Source organism: Tiliqua scincoides, chromosome 4 (genome assembly GCF_035046505.1).
Source record: "Tiliqua scincoides isolate rTilSci1 chromosome 4, rTilSci1.hap2, whole genome shotgun sequence".
Classification (NCBI taxonomy): Eukaryota; Metazoa; Chordata; class Lepidosauria; order Squamata; family Scincidae; genus Tiliqua; species Tiliqua scincoides.
Window position 1 is genome coordinate 223,691,937 of NC_089824.1, and position 17,265 is coordinate 223,709,201.

At 52.9% G+C, this 17,265-nt stretch overlaps 1 protein-coding gene across 1 annotated transcript; it reads right to left on the reverse strand.

Moving 5' to 3' along the window:
* Positions 1 to 8,880: 8,880 nt before the first annotated feature.
* On the reverse strand, positions 8,881 to 14,952 carry LOC136648631 (lysophosphatidic acid receptor 6-like). Its single transcript, XM_066624754.1, has 2 exons — positions 14,873 to 14,952; positions 8,881 to 9,954 (listed from the first exon to the last, which is right to left on the reverse strand). Exons 1-2 carry the CDS (start codon positions 14,885 to 14,887, stop codon positions 8,881 to 8,883), a joined length of 1,089 nt encoding a protein of 362 aa, XP_066480851.1. The 5' UTR covers positions 14,888 to 14,952.
* Between the last annotated feature and the right edge of the window lie 2,313 nt (positions 14,953 to 17,265).

The following is a 17,265-nucleotide window of genomic DNA, read 5'->3' on the forward strand; positions in this document are numbered from 1 at the left end:
AAACCCCTAAACAGAGGCAGTGGTGACCGCTTCAACCACCAGGCACTCGGGAGGCAGCTGGTCTGGGCTTTGACAGGTCAGAGCCTCTCCCAGCAAGAGAGGAAGAGGGGGAGGAGCAGGAGGGAATGACAGGCCACCCTCCTGGCGCTCTGGCGGAGGCTGGCCTGTGAGTGCAGTCTCTTGGTTGGGGGTGCTACTGGCTGCTTGGCCACCTGGCTCTGCAGCTCTTCCCTGCCACCATTTCACCTAAAGAAGGCAAGTTCTTCTAGGGAAGCTGCTTGAAAGAAATGCGTTCGTAGAGAAGTTTCTAGAAGAAGGAGTCCCCATCCTTACCCTTCAGGGGCTCCCTGCAGACCTGACCACCCCCACTGCTGCAGCACTGCTTGACTCCAGGCACTCGCTGTCCTTCTGACAAGTTATCAAGCAATGTGGCAAGTGTCCCAGGGGGCAGGAACCAGGTTTCTCTGCCAGAGACCAACCAAATAGCTGTAAAACTTGTTGGTTCACATACTTGCCCAGCCCTTTAAGAGCCAGCAGTGCCAGGGTCCCCTTCTTTGTGGAGTCTGCGTGTGCCACGTGAATTCTGAGAAACAATGGGGGGGACCACTGCAAAGTGGCTCTTGAGGGGCTAGGGCAAGCCACAAAAGCAAGGCATATGAGAAGCGCACGCAAAACATGATCGCAGCGCTTTCACCTTTTTCAGCTGCGGGGAGCCCTGCGGGCACTCACCCAGGGCTCCCTGCCCCCATGACAGGTTGCTGCAGGGACTGGTGAGAACATCCCAGTTCCTGCAGCCCCCTTAGCGACACAATCCTGGGGATCGCATCACTGCTTTTCCCCCTGCCCCTTAAGGGGAAAATGGCCAGGGCTCTCTGGCTGGGGTGTCATGACACCCCAGTTTGAAAAGCCCTGGCCTATATGTAAGGTTTTGATTCTTTGCCCCAATGTGCATGGCTTTACATATACTGACACTGAAATGCATCTGCCATTTTGCTGCCCGGTCTTCCAGTTTGGAGGGATCCTTCTGGAGCTCCTCACAATCGTTGCTCCCACAAGCATTGGACCCACAAGAGGACAAGCGTTGCACCCACCCGCCACTCCACCTGGGCACGTAGTTGCACCACCTTGCCATTCCCTATGGCCCCTGCCACTACCACCTCCTTCTCTCACCTTTGCCTGTCTCGCTTGACGTGCTTGGCTCAGAGCACATGTGTTTGGAAGGAAAAGGAGGAGAAGGGGGAGTGTGGGCAGGGGGAGGGAGACCCTCTGCATTTCAGTCTCCATGAGTGGTGAGGGCCGTGGCACACGGGCCACACCAGGCACCTCCGCGGGCCCAACATTGTCCCCTGCAGCCCTTCTGGCTTCTGAAGAGAAGAAACCAGAAGGGACCCAGCATCCACAGGGGTGGTAGCAGTGACCTCCCATCCTTTGTGCAGCAGCACAGCAATTATTAATTCACTATTAATTTCACTGGGTTTCTTTTTCATTATTAATTGGAGAAGACGGGTGCAAATAAAATGGGCCCCCAAAATGATCCCAAGTCAAGTTTTTTTAACTGAACCAGTGGTTCTCAAACTGGTGGGTTGCGACCCACCAGTTCATGTAATGCTTCCCCCGTCCGTTTCAGGGCCAGGGGAAGGGGAGGGAGGCAGCCAGGCGATCCCCAGGATTGCGTTGCTAAGGAGGGTGAGAGGGTGCTTTGGACTTCCTTTAAGAAGGCAGGGCTGCAGGAGGTGTGGGGAGCCCTGCGCAGCCCTACACAGCGATCCCCGAGGCTTGGAACGTTTGCTAAAAGCGGGCACAAAGCACTTCTGTTCTGCAGGAGGTGCTTTGCAGCCGCCTTTAGAGAACATTCCAAGCCTCAAGGAGCACTGTGTAGGGCTGCGCAGGGCTCCCCACACCTCCTGCAGCCTGCTGCAGCTCTGCCCACATAACATGAGTGCAAAGCACCCCCCTTGCCTCCCTGAGCGATGCGATCCTGGGGAACGCATCACTGCCAAGCCCCTCCCTCGCAAGAACTTACTGAGGGAGTGAAGCTCCCTCAAAGTTTGAGAACCTCTGAACTAAACTGTTCAGATCTTTTCAGTACTAGAGTTTGTATCAGTGCATTGCCAGGGCATCTTATAAAAAGGGGGGTGGGAGTCAGGTTTTAGGGGCCAAAACTACTGTAATTTGGTCCATTCCTAAATCCTCCCCAATGAAAAGAGTTGGAACTTCAGCATTTTTTTTAGACCAGGGATTTGCCTTTATGAGTCAGTGTAACTGAAACCTGTCAATGAAACATCAACACCTCTATCCAGGTAATGGTGTCAAAACACACCTCTGGCCATTCCCGTGGTCAGCTCACCTGTTCTTTTTCAGTTCTGCTCTTCGCATTAGCATTTCTGCAGCCTAACTTTTGCAGAGCTAATTTAGGGTACAATCCTATCCTGCACTGGAACAGGCAAGCCAAGAGGCTTGTGCTGTATCCAGCACAGGATAGGGGCCCAAGGCGGCTCAGCCAGAGGCAAGGGGAAACTTTTCCCCTTACCCCGAGTAAGACGCCCTTACCTCAGGGCGCCTTTGGCCCAATGGGTCTCCTAGAATTTGCGCCACCTCCTCAGGTGGAGCAGTTTGAAGCCACAGGGGTTGGGATCTGGCATAACTGCTGCCTCCCACTCCCCGCCCACCGGCCCTGGGACCACCCACTGCCCACCCTCCCCCGCCAGGGTCACCTAATTATGGGTTATTCAGAGGCTTATTAGCCACTACAGCACAGCTTGGCCAGTTTTCTGCAAATCCAGAGGAGAGGGGAACCTGAAAAAAAATCTGAACACATGGCTCTTTTTACTGTTAACCTTGCTTGCTGTAGTCAAAGAATAACACAAGTCTGAGGAACAAAAATCTGCACTTTTGCTGTAGAAGTTTCCTAAAACTTTGTGCAGAACATACATTGTTCCAATTATTACATTTTTACATTGCACGTTATTATATTTGGTCCACATTACATTTGGATAATTACATTTGGCCCACATCTTACATGAGGGTTACGTTCCAAGGTTGGTGCGTAAAGCCAAAATTGTGTATACGCCTCCTTACCCCTCAATCAGTCCTCTGATAACTCCAAATGAGGATAAGCCAAGCTTAGGTGACGGAGAAGGAGTTGTAGACAAAGGATTGGCTCTGGCTGCACTCAAGGAATTGACTGTAGACTCACCTGCTGCTATTTGTTTTTTCCTGAGGAAAACAGGGATTGGCAACTGTTGTTGTTGACTCTTCAGCTGCTCAAACATTTCTTGGAACCATCTCAAATAGTCTGTAATGCCGTGTGGGACCTTTGAGGCTTTGTTCCACAGAGGAATTATATTTGGAAATTAATAGCTCAATCCTTTCCATTTTCCTGTCAAAGCTGCGGCCACATCAAAACAGGCTGCACTGCAAGCTGGGGGGGGGGGGAGAATGACCAGGAGGCTTGGGAAAGGTGATGGAGCATATTTCCTCCTTACCTCCAGGTAAACTTTCCAATCACCTATGGGTCTCCTCGGGCGTGTGCCAGCTCTTTGGCTGGTGGAAGTCCAAGGAGCAAAAGTGGGCACGTCAGGAGGTGAGGAAGGCGATAGCATAATGCCACAGGTCACATGTTCCAGGACACATCCTCTCCTGCCCTGACACGCCTCTTCCCCTCCCAGTCTTTGCCTTCTCCCACCCCCCCCCACCTTTGTTCTGTCCACCCCGCCCGTTTCCCTGAACTCCCATGCAGAGCCAGGAGCTGGACTTTTGGCTTTTGGGGAAAGTGTAGCTGGACTTTCTCCAAAAGAGCCCAGTCTCATCAGCACTGGTGACTCTGGCCCCTGTGCTGCTCAGGAACAGGATCACAGAATGCTGCCCCCCCCCCCCCGGAGGCCTTCTGCCTCCAGAAAGTTTTAAATGTCACTTCAGGTGAGGCCCTTAGAAGACTTTTTGAAGGCTGGGGTGACTACTCAGGTCTAAACTGCTGGTGCAGACTTAAGAAGCCCTGTGTTGGCCTTCCAAGCCTTCTAAGGAACTTAAAATGCCACTTCCGATTTTTAGCTGGCCGCTCCAGCCCTCCAAAACACTCTGGGTGGGGTGAGGAAGGCGCCACTGCCCCCACAGGTGTGGTGTTCTGTCAGGTTTTTGGCATCCCAGGCTTCAGACTGTTATTAGCCAGGATGTGGCAGGAGGCCCTGATATGTCATCTGGGCCTGGAGTGAAACAATCTGTAAAGCAGCACAGCTGATGTAGTAAACTGCACCTGTTGCAGGTGGGAGACCTAAGAACATAAGAACAGCCCCACTGGATCAGGCCATAGGCCCATCTAGTCCAGCTTCCTGGATCTCACAGCGGCCCACCAAATGCCCCAGGGAGCACACCAGACAACAAGAAGACCTGCAAGGCCTCCTGGGAATTGTAGTTTAAGAACATAAGAACAGCCCCACTGGATCAGGCCATAGGCCCATCTAGTCCAGCTTCCTGCATCTCACAGCGGCCCACCAAATGCCCCAGGGAGCACACCAGACAACAAGAGACCTGCAAGGCTTCCTGGGAATTGTAGTTAAGAACATAAGAACAGCCCCACTGGATCAGGCCATAGGCCCATCTAGTCCAGCTTCCTCTATCTCACAGCGGCCCACCAAATTCCCCAGGGAGCACACCAGATAACAAGAGACCTGCAAGGCCTCCTGGGAATTGTAGTTAAGAACATAAGAACAGCCCCACTGGATCAGGCCATAGGCCCATCTAGTCCAGCTTCCTGTATCTCACAGCGGCCCACCAAATGCCCCAGGGAGCACACCAGATAACAAGAGACCTCATCCTGGTGCCCCCCTTGCATCTGGCCTTCTGACATAGCCCATTTCTAAAATCAGGAGGTTGCGCATACACATCATGGCTTGTACCCCGTAATGGATTTTTCGTCCAGAAACTTGTCCAATCCCCTTTTAAAGGCGTCCAGGCTAGACGCCGTCACCACATCCTGTGGCAAGGAGTTCCACAGACCAACCGCACGCTGAGTAAAGAAATATTTTCTTTTGTCTGTCCTAACCCTCCCAACACTCAATTTTAGTGGATGTCCCCTGGTTCTGGTGTTATGTGAGAGTGTAAAGAGCATCTCCCTATCCACTCTGTCCATCCCCTGCATAATTTTGTATGTCTCAATCATGTCCCCCATCAGGCATCTCGTTTCTAGGCTGAAGAGGCCCAAATGCTGTAGCATTTCCACATAAGGAAGGTGCCCCAGCCCAACAATCATCGTAGTTGCTCTCTTTTGCCCCTTTTCCATTTCCACTATGTCTTTTTTGAGATGTGGGGACCACAACCGGACACAATACTCCAGGTGTGGCCTTACCATCGATTTGTACAACGGCATCATAATATTAGCCGTTTTGTTGTCAATACCCTTCCTAATGATCCCAAGCATAGAATTGGCCTTCTTCACTGCTGCTGCACACTGGGTTGACACTTTCATTGACGTGTCCACCACCACCCCAAGATCTCTCTCCTGATCTGTCACAGACAGCTCAGAGCCCATTAGCCTATATGTTAAGTTTTGATTTTTTGCCCCAATGTGCATGACTTTGCACTTACTGACATTGAAACGCATCTGCCATTTTGCTGCCCATTCTGCCAGTTTGGAGAGATCCTTCTGGAGCTCCTCACAATCACTTCTGGTCTTCACCACTCGGAAAAGTTTGGTGTCGTCTGCAAACTTAGCCACCTCACTGCTCAACCCTGTCTCCAGGTCATTTATGAAGAGGTTGAAAAGCACCGGTCCCAGGACAGATCCTTGGGGCACACTGCTTTTCACCTATCTCCATTGTGAAAATTGCCCATTGACACCCACTCTCTGTTTCCTGGCCTCCAACCAGTTCTCAATCCACAAGAGGACCTGCCCTCTAATTCCCTGACTGTGGAGTTTTTTCCGTAGCCTTTGGTGAGGGACCATGTCGAACACCTTCTGAAAGTCCAGATATATAATTTCCACGGGTTCTCCCGCATCCACATGCCTGTTGACCTTTTCAAAGAATTCTAAAAGTTTTGTGAGGCAAGACTTACCCTTACAGAGGCCATGCTGATTCTCCCTCAGCAAGGCCTGTTCGTCTATGTGCTTTGAGATTCTATCTTTGATGAGGCATTCCACCATCTTACCTGGTATGGATGTTAAATAATAATAATAATAATAATAATAATAATAATAATAATAATAATAATAATAATAATAATAATAAATAAACTTTATTTATATCCTGCCCTTCTCCCCGAAAGGGACCCAGGGCGGCTTACAACATGTTAAAAACATGTTAAAAACATAATTTAACAGCGAATAAAAACGTATTAAAACACATTAACAGATACCATAAAAACAGTAGTCAGATAAAAAATCAGATAAAAAGAGCAAAACGCAGCAAATCATAGAGGAATCAGGCCTGTAAAAATACTAAAAATATTAAAAGATATAGAAAAGATGTTAAAAAGGCCATAAACTCAGAAGGCTTCTTTAAACAAAAAGGTCTTCAGGCCTCGCCGAAAAGTCTCGAGAGAGAGAACTATTCTCGAGTCAAGGGGAAGGGAGTTCCATAACATTGGTGCCACTACTGAGAAGGCCCTATTTCTTGCCAGCGTCCCACGTACCTCCTTAGGCAGCAGCACTTGTAAAAAGGCCTTCTTTGATGACCTAAGAGGAGGAGCCGGATTGTATGGAAGCAGGCGATCTCTGAGATACCCTGGCCCAGAGCAGTAATGGGCTTTAAAGGTCAAAACCAGCACCTTGAATTGGGCCCAGAAACGAATGGGCAGCCAATGCAGCCCCCGGGGAAGCGGGCTGACAGAGTCAAACCGCCTACCTCCAGTAATCACATGGGCCGCTGCATTCTGCACTATTTGCAGTTTCCGAACCGTCTTCAGGGGCAGCCCCACATAGAGCGCGTTACAGTAATCTAACCTCGATGTCACCGTGGCATGGATCACCGTGGCCAGGTCTGCACGATCCAAGTACGGCCGCAGCTGGCGCACCAGCCGAAGCTGAGCGAAGGCCCCCCTAGCCACAACCACCACCTGGGAATCCAGGAGCAGCTGCAAGTCCAGGTGGACCCCCAAGCTGCGGACCTTCTCCTTCAGAGGGAGTGCAACCCCATTCAGAGCAAGCCAGTCCAGCACCTGCATCAAGGATTTCTGAACCAGGAGAGCCTCTGTCTTATACAGATTTAATTTCAGCTTATTAGCCCACATCCAGATCCTCACTGCTTCCAGACCGCGCTCCAGGCCCTCAACCGCCACCCTGGAGTCTGGAGGAAAGGAGAGATAGAGCTGACCAGCCCAGCCCCCTCTCCATGGAACATCTCACTGATCTGGGTTGGGCTGCTGGCCCCCGCCTCTCCTTGGACATGGCAGCCTGAAGAGTTCTCTCTCAACACATTCACGTGGCATGTAATGCACAATCTACTGACAGGTTTCCAATACAATCGCTTCTCTTTGTGCTCACCAGAGTTCCACCATCATTTTTTAGATTCCACCATCATTTTTTGCTGGGCTGGCGTAACCTGTCGAAAAGCCTGCTTTGGAGAACCTCTGATTCTTTTCCTCAGTCCTCTTATTACAACCACCCACCACCTTTTCCATTCCCAAATTCTGAACTTCTTGAACAGCCAAATGCTGGAAGACTTTGATTCAGGAATGATTAGAGAGAGGATTAAATAAAGATTTTGGCTTAAATACCCCAGAGTCCATCTGCAAGGACATAACACTGGCCTTAAAAAAAATCAGCTAATCTGATTTGTCTGAATCCATTATTGTACTTCAGTCTTCTCAAGGACTTCTATGTCTACATCTGGAAAGTGACATTAGCAGCACAATCCTGTGTATGTCTACTCAGAAGTAAGTCCCACTGAGTTCAATGAGGTTTACTCCCAAGAACGTACGTACAGGATTTCAGCCTGAGATTGATTTCAGTTTCTCCCTTGTATCCCAAAAGTCCTGTCTCCTTTCCCATAATGCCTTCCCTGGAAGTTTCCTAAAACAAATATGCATGGGGGGGGCACCTTGCCCAGATTTTGGGTTATCATTCTGTGAAAGGAAACCAATACTGCTTGATTCATCCTTTTCTTTATTTTCAGGACTGCATCATGAGGATGGTTGTCAAGAGGCTGCTGCTTTCTAAAAATGAGTCACTGGGCAGAAAAAAGGATTCCTGGGCAAGCGGGTCTGAGGCCTGGGTTGAGCCACAGAGGTGCCAACAGGAGGCACTGCCTGGCCAGCAGGTTCCTGCCCTCTCATCACTTGCGAGGATCAGCCCAGTGCATCCAGTAAGGAAGTACATTGGGAAGTTAGACTGAAAGACTGCTGGACATTCCTTTAATGGTGAATTAATATGTTTATTACGTACACCAATGATTCCATGGGCCTCTCCAGCTAACTGTATGCAAGCTTCGGCACTCCCAAGGGCGCTGCACGTTGACTGAGCAAATGAGGAAGGATCTTGACTGCATTCAGAAGTTGTGCAAAGCTGCCCTCATATTGACAGACTGGTTTCATGTCTTGCTAAAGACCTTGTGTCATACGTGCCAGGAATGTGGTCCCAACACACACGTGCTGCATCTCAGTAAACCACAGGGCCGTTTTTACTGCAGTGGAACAAGTTCCGGATTTGGGGGGAGGAGGTTCAGTCTGCTTCCCTCTTCTCTCACAAGCAATCTCTGTGCTAGAAATGAAAGGCCCTGGTGTAAAAGTGCAAAGAGATTTTCACTATTGCACAGACAGAGACACACACACAACTGCAATCTACAGCTACAGTCGTGTCCTGCAGGGTGGAGAGAGCACCACTCTTGCACCCAACTTGCTCAGACAGCAAGTGGCAATGATGATGCCTGCTGGGACTCCCCTGCCAGCTTACTGCTCTGTGCCAGACACAGTGTTTTCTCCATAGGAGGAGCCCTTCCTGGGACACAGCACGTGGAGCCACGGGACTCGCTTGAACGCCTGCAGACGGCAGCAGCGAATCTTGCACCACTCCGGCTGCCAGCCAAAGCGCTCCGCAGCAAAGTAGTACACCAGAGGATCGAGACAGGCATTGAGGCTGGTGAGTGCCATTGTGATGCGCCGGGCAACGTAGGTGGCACGGATGAGTGGGCAGCCTCCTAAGATACCCACACGGCCCAGTGTGTGGACAAGCTGCACCAGGTGATAGGGGGCAAAGCAGACCAGGAAGACCCCAAGAACCACCAGCACCGTCCGCAGCGCCTTGCGCTTCGCAGCCTGTGAGCCCGGCTGCATCGCTGGAGACGCCAGGAGTCGCCAGGCAATCAGGGAATAGCAGACCCCAATCAGCACAAGGGGCAGCAGGAACCCAACCACAGCTGCAAAGATGCTGACTGAAGAGATGCGTCCCTTCCAGGATCCGGAAGAGAAGTTCTCAAGGCAGGCAGTGCGGCCATCGGGGAAGGGGCTGGTCAGGGGCCCACGGAGTGCCAGGTACAGGATGGCTCCCACCAACACGGCCCACACCACCACAGCAGCCACCACCCGATAGCGGAGCTGCCGGAACTGCAGGTGCCGCAGAGGGTGCACCACAGCCACGTAACGCTCCAGGCAGATGCAGGTCAGGAACAGGGAGCTGCCGTACAGGTTGGCAAAGAAGAGGCAGCCTGTGATCTTGCAGAGGGTCTCCCCAAAGACCCAGTCGTTGTGCAGCGCGTGGTAGGTGATGCGGAAGGGCAGAGTCAGCACAAAGAGCAGGTCTATGGTGGCCAGGTTCACCAGGAAGACGTTGGCCGGGGCCGTCGCTGATCTGGTCCGAAGGAAGTAGACCAGGACAAACAGGTTCCCAGCCAGGCCGAGGACAAAGACGAGGCTGTAGACCACGGGGAAGAGGAGGTACTGGAAATCAGCACTCTCTGAGCAGTTGGAGAGGCTGCTGCTCCCATTCCACACAGGAGGCAGAGCTGAAGAGTTCCACGATGGCAACTGCAAAGGAAGGAGACTAGCAGTCAGGTTCACGCACAGTGGTCAGTCCTGCCCCCCAGACGCTTCCTCCCCCACACTATGTAGGACTCACACAAGAAGGCTCCTGAGTAAATAAGGCAGTCATGAGATGAAAGGTCCTCTCTGTGACCATTAGCTGGCTAAACACAGGGAACAGGTTTTAGGACTGAGGCAAACGGAAGCAGGGAGTGAGCTCTCCCCAGACTCCGCACTGAGTCAAGAAGGACTGCAGTCAGAGAGGGTCAAGGAGGCTGCCAAGTTTGCAGGTCACACACCCAATTACTCAGGGGGGTGAAAGCCAAGGAGGCTTGAAGGGCACCTCCAAAAGCCTCTCCAAGCCACAGTGGGGTAGGCCCCCTGCAAGTAAGTGCAGAGTGGTGCACGGAGGGCAAAAGAAATCCCAATTCCACACACAAGTCCGGGGGGGGGGAAGGGGAGCCTTAGCTACTGGCGACAAAACGGGAAAGAGTTCTTGGGGTGGAGTTGATGGTGCAATTAAAATGTCAACTCAGGGTGTGGTGGCCGTGAAAAAGCAAACTCCTTGAGAGGGATAAGGAGGAGGCACCCAATGCAGTGAGGCCTGGACAGAAGTCCATGACGACCACAGCCATATCTGAGACGCTGCATTCCGAAACTGCAGGGCTGGAGGGAGCAGCCAGAGTGAGAGGGCGCTGCAGCTTCTCCCCAGGAGGGCTCTTTCCAAGCTCTCGCCACAGCAGCAGCCAGGCGACTCTTGCAGGCAGCCCTCGGTCTGTTTGCAGAAAGCCTGTCACTGCACTGTCTGGCCCAGGCCTGACCAATCTCTTTCCCACCTTTCCTCTTCAGGATTTACCACCAAACATCTTGAATGAGTCACAAATGTCTCAACTGCACCCCCCCACACACACACACTGCACACTGAGCTGCCTTACAGTGCTACCCTATGCATTTCCCCTCAGAAGTAAATCCCATTCTGTTCAGTGGCACTTCTTCCCAGGTAAGGCCCAAATCCTTACCAACTTTCCTGCACTGACACAGCTGTGGCCCGTGGGGCATGTGCTGCATCCTGTAGTTGGTCAGTCATGGAGGCCTCCTCAAGGGAAGAGCATATTTGTACCCTGACCTTGGAGCTGCATTGTCCTGACCTCAGTACTGGAACACTGGTTAGTATTGCGCCCTAAGTGTGTTCTGGACAGATCCCCCTTTTCCTGTTGGCCAGGTTATGCCCCCTTCTTTATTCTTTCCCTCCTTGGTTCTGTGAGGTCCTCACATTATAGCAAAGGACAACACGGACTCCGAGACCACCAGCTCCATCAGCCTCATGGCTGCCTCATGGCATCAGGACAAACTGATTTCCCTGAACGTTTGCTCACAAACTGGCCAGTGAAGACGCGACTTCTCTGGCCTGCTGCAGGCCACGTTTCTAAAGTCCTCTGGCCAAGCCTCAAACTCTTGTGTGTGTGTTGTTCCCCCCCCCCCCCGTCACACATCCTGGGAAGAAGAAGATAATCTCACTTCCCATTTCCATTGAACACAACTTTGTAATCCTTTCTCTGGGCTGTATTGACATGTTGTATTTGCCCTCTGTGAGTGCCGCCTCCCAGTAACCTCTGCATTGTGTACCAAAGTGTGCCTGCCACCTGTTGTGTCGTGCCTGCGTTCTGCACGTCTCTGATGTAAACCTCATTTCAAGTCAGGCATCCTCCCCCGCCCCACACCTCTGCTTGGCAACCATCCTGTGCCTGCAGTTTAGCCAAGCCTTCAAAGGGACCCAGTTCAGCCACATCCTGATAGGAGGAATTCCCTGGCCGTTCACACACCAAGCTGCACATTTACGTGGCAAAACAGAACCCCCAAGCCCTCCTGATCACTTGGATATCCCCACCCATTAGCCTGCCCTCTATGGAGAACTCGTGCAAGGAAAGCGCCCTACGGGTAGACCACAGCTGCGATACAAGGACATCTGCAAGAGGGATCTGAAGGCCTTAGGAGTGGACCTCAACAGGTGGGAAACCCTGGCCTCTGAGCGGCCCGCTTGGAGGCAGGCTGTGGAGCATGGCCTTTCCCAGTTTGAAGAGACACTTTGCCAACAGGCTGAGGCTAAGAGGCAAAGAAGGAAAGCCCACAGCCAGGGAGACAGACCAGGGACACACTACACTTGCTCCCAGTGTGGAAGGGATTGTCACTCCCGAATCGGCCTTTTCAGCCACACTAGACGCTGTTCCAGAACCACCTTTCAGAGCGCGATACCAGAGTCTTTCAAGACTGAAGTTTGCCAACTTAGCCTGCCCACAGTTTTGCATGTTGTAGCAACCCCTTAAAGAGCCAGGGATTTGGACCAGTCACTCCACCCTGCCACATCAGGACGGGCTTTCCACACACTGCTCAGAGGACTGCCAGACCCTGGCAAGGCAATTCTCTTCCTTGCACAGACAGATATACTTGAGCTCTCTCACCTCCTCTCTGGGCCAGGCCTTCCCCTACACCCCTCCCATCTCTAGCTGCTTGAAGCTGGGTGGAGGAGCAGGGACTCCTGCAGCTTTCCCTCAACTTGCTCCTCTTCTGTACTCCTTAAACACACCACGCCACATGCGCTGCCATCAGCAGCAGGAGCTCCTTCTCTTTGGTGAAGGTTTTTGGGGCGAACTGGCTATTTCTTGCGTTTTGTGCACTTTCTTAAGAAAGCTGCAACCTCCTATTGGAAGTTGGTTCTCTCCACTCACCTTAGAAGGAAGGGGATCCTCTGCATGAGGTTGATCTGGTCTAAGCTCTTTCTGTTGAACAGAGTGTGCTGTCTTCTCTCCCAAGCACTTGCTCTCCTCCCCCCCCCCCATACCATAAGGAGAGAGACATCTGCATGACTTTGCCAGCTCTCTCGGGAACAAGTGTGTACAGGCTGGCAGCCTTGGACTGCCAAACACCAGGACTGCCAAGGTGTGCCCTGTTCTCAGGTTCCAGTTCAGACCATTCCAGGCACTCAGACAAACCCCAGACTGAGAGGGCATGTGAAGGATAAAGTGGATATTGAGATGCTCTTTACACTCTCACATAACACCAGAGCCAGGGGACATCCACTAAAATTGAGTGTTGGGAGACAGGCGAAAGAAAATATTTCTTTACTCAGCGTGTGGTCAGTCATCTCCTGGCCGCTGTGAGATCCAGGAAGCTGGACTAGATGGGCCAGTGGGGCTGGTCTTATGTTTCTTATGGCAGAGGCAAAAGAAGCAGCAAATGCTCTGCAGGCACACAAATTATGCAGGGGATGGACAGAGTGGATAGGGAGATGCTCTTTACACTCTCACATAATACCAGAACCAGGGGGCATCCACTAAAATTGAGTGTTGGGCGGGTTAGGACAGACAAAAGAAAATATTTCTTTACTCAGCGCGTGGTCGGTCTGTGGAACTCCTTGCCACAGGATGTGGTGCTGGCGTCTAGCCTAGACGCCTTTAAAAGGGGATTGGACGAGTTTCTGGAGGAAAAATCCATTACGGGGTACAAGCCATGATGTGTATGCGCAACCTCCTGATTTTAGAAATGGGCTATGTCAGAATGCCAGATGCAAGGGAGGGCACCAGGATGCAGGTCTCTTGCTGCATTGTGTGCTCCCTGGGGCATTTGGTGGGCCGCTGTGAGATACAGGAAGCTGGACTAGATGGGCCTATGGCCTGATCCAGTGGGGCTGTTCTTATGTTCTTAACTACAATTCCCAGGAGGCCTTGCAGGTCTCTTGTTATCTGGTGTGCTCCCTGGGGCATTTGGTGGGCCGCTGTGAGATACAGGAAGCTGGACTAGATGGGCCTATGGCCTGATCCAGCGGGGCTGTTCTTATGTTCTTAACTACAATTCCCAGGAAGCCTTGCAGGTCTCTTGTTATCTGGTGTGCTCCCTGGGGCATTTGGTGGGCCGCTGTGAGATACAGGAAGCTGGACTAGATGGGCCTATGGCCTGATCCAGTGGGGCTGTTCTTATGTTCTTAACTACAATTCCCAGGAGGCCTTGCAGGTCTCTTGTTATCTGGTGTGCTCCCTGGGGCATTTGGTGGGCTGCTGTGAGATACAGGAAGCTGGACTAGATGGGCCTATGGCCTGATCCAGTGGGGCTGTTCTTATGTTCTTATGTTCTAGAGTCCCAGCCCCGACCTCTGGCAACCACGGGAGGGGCCAGGACACCCTTCCTTGTGCCTGGAACCCTGGTGAGTGCTGCCACTCAAGTGTCCACAGCGCTGTGCTGGAGGGCCCGGGTCGTGAGCATCTTGAGTGCCACAAAACCTGCGGATAGGGGAGCCCAGACTCCCGGGCAGCGCCCAGTGCACCCAAGGACTGCAGAGCCTGAAGCTGGGTGAGGAGGTTCCAGGGCCAGCTGGGCACGACGAGGCTCCTGCCTACTTCGGGCGGACCGGCTGACTTGCACTGCATGTCTCTGGCCTTCACTGCTAGGTCCATTCAGTCTGCAGGACCCCCACCCTCGGCCTCTGCGTGGGGCTTGCTCTGACCCCACTGCGGCAAGTCTGAAGGGCCTGTGTCTCCTGGGGGGGGGGGGGCGGACAGCAGAGCTAGCCTTGGCACCGGCCAGCTGCACGGCTAGGCAAGGCGCCTCAGCAGCTCCTGGCTGGCAGAGCCAGGGCGGGCTCAGCCACGTGGCCCCACTCGGACCTCGGATCCTTTCGGGCTCGATGCCGACCCTCGCCCAGCCGGGGATCCCGGCGCTGCCCACGGGGTGAGCTGGAATGAGGGGCTGCCCGCCTCCCCCGCGCGCTGCCCCAGTCCAGCGGGACGGCAGAAAGCGGGTCCCTCCCGGGCCGTGCAGCGGGCAGCCCCCTCCATTCCCGCCCCGCCCCGCCCCTCCTCTCCCTCGGAAGGGGCTTCCTCCCCACGAGGCTCCCGGGTCCTCCCAGCCCAGCAGGACGCGGCACAGGTACCTGCGCGAGGTCCATGGGCTCCGTGCGCTTCCCCGGCGGCTGCTCGACAGGAGGGCGCCTCCCGCGCAGTGTCCGAGGCTCCCCGGCCGCACTCCGGGCACTGCGCGGCCGGGGAAACCCCGAGCGCTTCCCGGCAGAAGCTTCCCCTTTCGGGATGGCGCGGGGTCAGGGAAAGTCCCGGCCCGTCCCCGCAGGGGAAAGCGCAGGCCCCCCTCGGGGACTGCCGCGCGGGAGCGACAGTCCAGCTGCCACCGCCCCGTCTAGCTGGGCGCCCTCGCAGCCCCCCAGCAGACGGGCGTCCTCCCTGCAGCGAAGGAGAAGCCCGGAGGCCCGTCGCCGCACGGGCCTGGGGCCTGGCCCCCTGCCGCTGCGGAGGGCCGGGACCACTGCCGGGCTCTCCCCGGCGAAGCAAAACCCTCAACGCCCGCGGGCTGCGCCAGGAGGTGGGAGCCCTGCAGCCCAGAAGAGCCTCCGCCGGCAAGTCTTCCCGCTCTGCAGCACTAGCCCCACCTTGTCCTCCTGCAGGGTCGCCCTGTGCAGGCCGGCTGCGCCAGGCGTGCTGGAATGCCTGAGTGGGAGGCTTCTTCAGAGGACCCACAACCCACTTATTAGCCTGTCTGGTCCACAGAAGCAACTTCTGATTTGCTTGCATGCAGCAGGGGCTGAGATGCAGCAGGAGCCTGCTTAAAACAGTAACAGAAACCCAGCAGAGGTGTATACCAAAGGAAGAAGGGTTCCACTAAGTCCAGGAGGTGCCCGCATGGCTAACCAGCCAAGTCAGAGAGGCTGTGAAGGGCAAGGAAGCTTCCTTCCATAAATGGAAGTCTTGCCCTAATGAGGAGAATAAAAAGGAACATAAACTGTGGCAAAAGAAATGTAAGAAGGTGATACAGGAGACCAAGTGAGACTATGAGGAACGCATGGCCAGCAACATTAAGGGGAATAATAAAAGCTTCTTCAAATATGTTAGAAGCAGGAAACCCGCCAGAGAAGAGGTTGGCCCTCTGGATGGTGAGGGAGGGAAAGGGGAGATAAAAGGAGACTTAGAGATGGCAGAGAAATTAAATGAGTTCTTTGCATCTGTCTTCACGGCAGAAGACCTCGGGCAGATACCGCTGCCCGAACGGCCCCTCCTGACCAAGGAGTTAAGTCAGATAGAGGTTAAAAGAGAAGATGTTTCAGACCTCATTGATAAATTAAAGATCAATAAGTCACCGGGCCCTGATGGCATCCACCCAAGAGTTATTAAGGAATTGAAGAATGAAGTTGCAGATCTCTTGACTAAGGTATGCAACTTGTCCCTCAAAACGGCCACGGTGCCAGAAGATTGGAGGATAGCAAATGTCACGCCTATTTTTAAAAAGGGAAAGAGGGGGGACCCGGGAAACTATAGGCCGGTCAGCCTAACATCTATACCGGGTAAGATGGTGGAATGCCTCATCAAAGATAGGATCTCAAAACACATAAAAAGGCCTTGCTGAGGGAGAATCAGCATGGCTTCTGTAAGGGCAAGTCATGCCTCACGAACCTTATAGAATTCTTTGAAAAGGTCAACAGGCATGTGGATGTGGGAGAACCCGTGGACATTAGATATCTGGACTTTCAGAAGGCGTTCGACACAGTCCCTCACCAAAGGTTACTAAAAAAGCTCCACAGTGAGGGAATTAGAGGGCAGGTCCTCTCCTGGATTGAGACCTGGTTGAAGACCAGGAAACAGAGAGTGGGTGTCAGTGGGCAATTTTCACAACGGAGAGAAGTGAAAAGCGGTGTGCCCCAAGGATCTGTCCTGGGACCGGTGCTTTTCAACCTCTTCATAAATGACCTGGAGACAATGGTGAGCAGTAAGGTGGCAAAGTTTGCAGACGACACCAAACGTTTCCAAGTGGTGAAGACCAGAAGCGATTGTGAGGAGCTCCAGACGGATCTCTCCAGACTGGCAGAATGGGCAGCAAAATGGCAGATGCGCTTCAGTGTCAGTAAGTATAAAGTCATGCACATTGGGGCAAAAAAATCAAAACTTCACATATAGGCTGATGGGTTCTGAGCTGTCTGTGACAGATCAGGAGAGAGATCTTGGCGTGGTGGTGGACAGGTTGATGAAAGTGTCGACCCAATGTGCGGCAGCAGTGAAGGCCAATTCTATGCTTGGGATCATTAGAAAAGGCATTGAGAACAAAACGGCTAATATTATGCTGTTGTACAAATTGATGGTAAGGCCACACCTGGAGTATTGTGTCCAGTTCTGGTCCCCACATCTCAAAAAAGACATAGTGGAAATGGAAAAGGTGCAAAAGAGAGCAACTACGATTACTGGGCTGGGGCACCTTCCTTATGTGGAAAGGCTACAGCGTTTGGGCCTCTTCAGCTTAGAAAAGAGACGCCTGAGGGGGACA